The following is a 4,131-nucleotide window of genomic DNA, read 5'->3' as shown; positions in this document are numbered from 1 at the left end:
CTCCTGCCGCAACCCAAGCTCAGTTGCCCGGGCAACAAGGGATGCACACGGAGCGGGCCGCGCAACGCGAGTACGCCCTGCGCGCTGTAGCTCCTCCTCCCCCTTGCAGACCCGGGCAGCTGAGTGTGCCAACAGCGCGCTCGGGAGCGGGTCTTTAGCCGGGAAAGCGCGGTTCTCGTGCCGCTCTGGGCTCAGCCAGTGAGAAGCCGGGGGTGTGGCTGAGGGAACCTGCAGGCAGAGTACTTATGGGCTCGCCGCGGGTCAGGCCTGGCCTCTTCCGCGCACGCGTGCCCACCCGTACCGCAGCCGGGGAGTCGTAGAACAGCCACCCGGCTTCATCATGGTGACCCCCTGCCCCACCAGCCCCGTGAGCCCCGCCGCCCGGGCTGGGAGGCGGGACGACCAGAACCTCCGTGCCCCGGTGAAGAAGAGTAGGCGCCCACACCTCCGGAGGAAGCAGCCGCTGCAGCCGCTGAACCCGTGTCCGCTACCCGGAGACTCTGGCGTCTGCGACTTGTTCGAGTCCCCCAGCTCCGGCTCGGATGGCGCAGACAGCCCCGCGGCGCGAGGCTGCAGCCCCCTACCCGGTCCTGCCCAGCAGCTGGTGCAGCTAGATCTACAGACCTTCCGCGACTACGGTCAGAGCTGCTACGCCTTCCGCAAGGCGCGGGAAAGCCACTACCACCCGCGGGAGTCATTGGCGCGGCAGCCACAAGTGAGGCGCTGGTAGAGGCAGCTCTCCACCGCCGCTCCTCTTCCTCTCCCGGGCTCTCTCCTTTTCTGCTCTGTCTGCCCTCCGCGGCGCCCCGGCCCTCGCCAGCCCGGCTTCTGCCCCCGGTCAGAGCGGGAAAGGGCTTTGGAGGGCCGGGCCACCAGCCTCATTTTACAGATGGAGAAAAGCGGGGCCTGGACGGCTTAATTGACCTGCCCGAAGTCTCCAAACTGTTTAGCAGGGACACGGTAGAATGCAGATTAGTTAAGACAGTTTCTAGTTTCGAGTCCAGACTCCTACCGACCCCAGCAAGTTACTTCAAGATCCTAAACTTGTTTCTTCATTTGCAAAGTGGTGACCTCCCTAACCCCCACTGATTGCTGAGAGTATTACGCGAGGTAACGTGTATCCGCGCTCGGCACGGCGCCAGGCACGAATCCCGGCGTCCTGGCTCCTAGCCCTGCCTGTGCTCTTTCCGCAGCAGCGCTGCCCACCTCTTTCCGTTTCCAGCGCCTTCAGGTTTTTCCTCTGTTTCCTGCCTCCCTCCGGGGACGCTCCCTAGGTCTTCGTGCCCTGTCTCTTCCACAGCCGCTCTCAGCCCTCGGCTCAGCTGGCCCGCCTCCCTCCTCCCTCCGGCAGGTAACGGCGGAATCCCGCTGTAAGCTGCTCAGCTGGCTAATCCCCGTGCACCGCCAGTTCGGCCTGTCCTTCGAGTCGCTGTGCCTGACGGTGAACACTCTGGACCGCTTCCTTACCACCACGCCTGTGGCTGCAGACTGCTTCCAGCTGCTCGGGGTCACGTCCCTGCTCATCGCTTGCAAACAGGTACCTGCACGCGGGGTCTGGGGGACAGCCAGACTCCTGGCCGCTCTCTGGCCGCCCGGCTCTTCAGCGCATACGGTTGAATGCTGGGTTCCCTGAACTCATTTTGCAAACTTACATACCCCACAGCCTTAACTACAGAATTCCCCCCAAAACGAACAATCCTTTCACCCAGCCCCCAAAGAAATAGGCCGCGTGTCAACAGCTCTCTGTAGCCCCTCTATTCTAGTCTCTGAAAAAAAAAAAATCTTCAAAATTTCTCAAACCTGTTTTCAGCGTTGCGCTGGAAGTACACCCCAGATGATTACGGTGGAAGTATGGAGAGGCGAAGCCCCAAATATCTCGCTGGAAGGGATGGGGGAAGTCCTGGTTTTCTCCCGGGTGTGAGACTGGGTGGGCCTCCGGCCCTGGATGCTGCGCAGCGAGGGATGAGCGCCCCTGTGTTACAGGTGGAGGTGCACCCGCCGCGCGTGAAGCAGCTCCTGGCCTTGTGCTGCGGCGCCTTCTCCCGGCAGCAGCTCTGCAACCTCGAGTGCATCGTGCTGCACAAACTGCACTTCAGCCTGGGCGCGCCGACCATCAGCTTCTTCCTGGAGCATTTCACGCACGCACGCGTGGAGGCTGGGCACGCAAAGGTCTCCGAAGCCCTGGAAGCGCAAGCCCTGGCGCGTGGGGTGGCGGAGCTGAGCCTGGCTGACTACGCTTTCACCAGCTACACCCCCTCCCTGCTGGCCATCTGTTGCCTGGCGCTGGCAGACCGTATGCTGCAGCTCCCTCGCCCGATGGACTTGCGCCTGGGCGGGCACCCCGAGGCGGCGCTGCAGGACTGCCTGGGCAAGCTGCAGCTACTGGTGGCTATAAACAGAACGTCCCTGACTCACATGCTGCCCCTCCAGATCTGCAAGAAGTGCAGCCTGTCCCCGAGCTTGAAATGAAGTAGACCCTTGGTCTCCTTTGATCCCCTGGCCTGGCTGCTGGACCTCTCCCATTGCTTTGAAAGGGTGCAGTATTGGCCCACAAAGAGGGGTTCAGGCCTCCCGCTTGGTCACCAGGTCATCCTTCAGGTTGTAAATAGTGTACGATTGTAGGGTTTCATTGTTTATTTATTTTGCTAACAGCGCACGAGAGAAGAGATGAGTCTTTCCCCAATAAACAGGCTGTCTGCGGTGGTTTGTCTGAATACTACCAATGCGAGTGTTTGTCCACCAAGAGGGAAGGTGAAGGCAATCTGGGAATAGAGGTGGTCAGTAACCATGGAGGGTTCCTTCCTCCCCCAGGCATCTCTGTTTGGGAATGCCAGGTCTGGAGAGGTTCCTGTAGACCGAGGTTCCAGTTACAAGGCGAGTCAGGGTCACTTGTTGGCCTGTAACTGGTGACCTTGTTAGGAGGCTGAGGACTGCTCGCTCCTAGAGGTTCAAAGGGTGAGGTGGGGTGTGAGGCTGAAAAGAACCCACAGCAGTCCATGTTGTCTAGCAGGGCCGGGGGCACACTGCTGGTGCAGAAGATCCCAGGCTGAGAAGCTTTGGGGACTGCACAGTCCCACTAGCTAGGGCAACCAAGAGTTACCCTGACAACTGCCAGATGTGGGAAAATGAAGGCTTTGCAGGCAGTTATGGCCATTGCAAATTGAGTCCATTTATCCTGCAATCACATGGTTGAACAGTTCTCTTGTCTTACACCTACTATGTGTGAGCCCGTGGTAACAATGGTGCAATAGTAATCATGGCTATCATTGAGTGCTTACATGTACCAGGCACAGTGTTCAGCATTCATTATTTCAATCCTTCAACAGTTCTACGAGGCAGAGTCTATTATCCCATTTTTCAGAGAAGGACACTGGGCCGCAGAGAGGTTAAACAACAGTGGAGCAGCCAGGATTTGAAGGCAGGTGATCTGAGTCCAGAGTTCATCCTTTGCCACATGCTCAATTTCCTCCACTTACAGGTTTCTGTAAATGCTCAAAAAACAAACCTCTCTTCCCAAGATAAGTGTGGGACAAGTGATCTGTTCAGTGCCCTCCATTTAATAGGGATTATGGAGAACATATTTGGAGAGCCAGTACAGTCCTTGCCTCTAGTCATGTTACAGGAGTCATTTTACAGATGGGAAAAGTGAGTCGAGAAATGCGACAGAGGCTTCCTGGAGTTCTGTGACCCCACAGCTGTCCCATCATCTTCATTCTCACTGTTGTGAATCTGCTCTAGACCCTCAATCTGTAACCTCCAGCAAATTAACCTCTCTGAGCCCAATCACCAACTGATAGCAGGGCTATTATGAAGCTTAAATGAGATTGCTATAAGGTAGTATAAAGTAGTGCTTAAACACTTGGACTCTGGAGTCAATTTGCTGTGTGACCTTAAGCAAATCACATATCTATGCTTAAGTCTTTCCTGTAAAAATGAGAGTAACAGTAGCATTTACCTGGTAGTGTTGAGGTATGGATTTAATGAGATGTCCTCTACAAACCCCTCAGCACAGGTCCTGCCTGGCACATAGCAAGTCTTCAAGAAGGCTAGGGGCTTCCCTGGTGGCGTAGTGGTTAAGAATCCGCCTGCCAGTGCAGGGGACACGGGTTCGAGCCCTGGTCCGGGAAGATC

General features: G+C 57.0%; 1 protein-coding gene across 1 annotated transcript; it reads left to right on the top strand.

Annotated features, from left to right (window-relative positions):
- Positions 1-340: 340 nt before the first annotated feature.
- CCNO (cyclin O) lies at positions 341-2,469 on the top strand. Its single transcript, XM_007118841.1, has 3 exons — positions 341-715; positions 1,352-1,537; positions 1,984-2,469. The coding sequence occupies exons 1-3, from the start codon at positions 341-343 to the stop codon at positions 2,467-2,469; spliced, it is 1,047 nt and encodes a 348-aa protein (XP_007118903.1).
- Positions 2,470-4,131: the final 1,662 nt, after the last annotated feature.

This window comes from Physeter macrocephalus, chromosome 8 (assembly GCF_002837175.3).
Source record: "Physeter macrocephalus isolate SW-GA chromosome 8, ASM283717v5, whole genome shotgun sequence".
Taxonomy (NCBI): Eukaryota; Metazoa; Chordata; class Mammalia; order Artiodactyla; family Physeteridae; genus Physeter; species Physeter macrocephalus.
The sequence above is the reverse complement of the archived record's forward strand: the minus strand, read 5'-3'. Positions and strand labels throughout refer to the sequence as shown.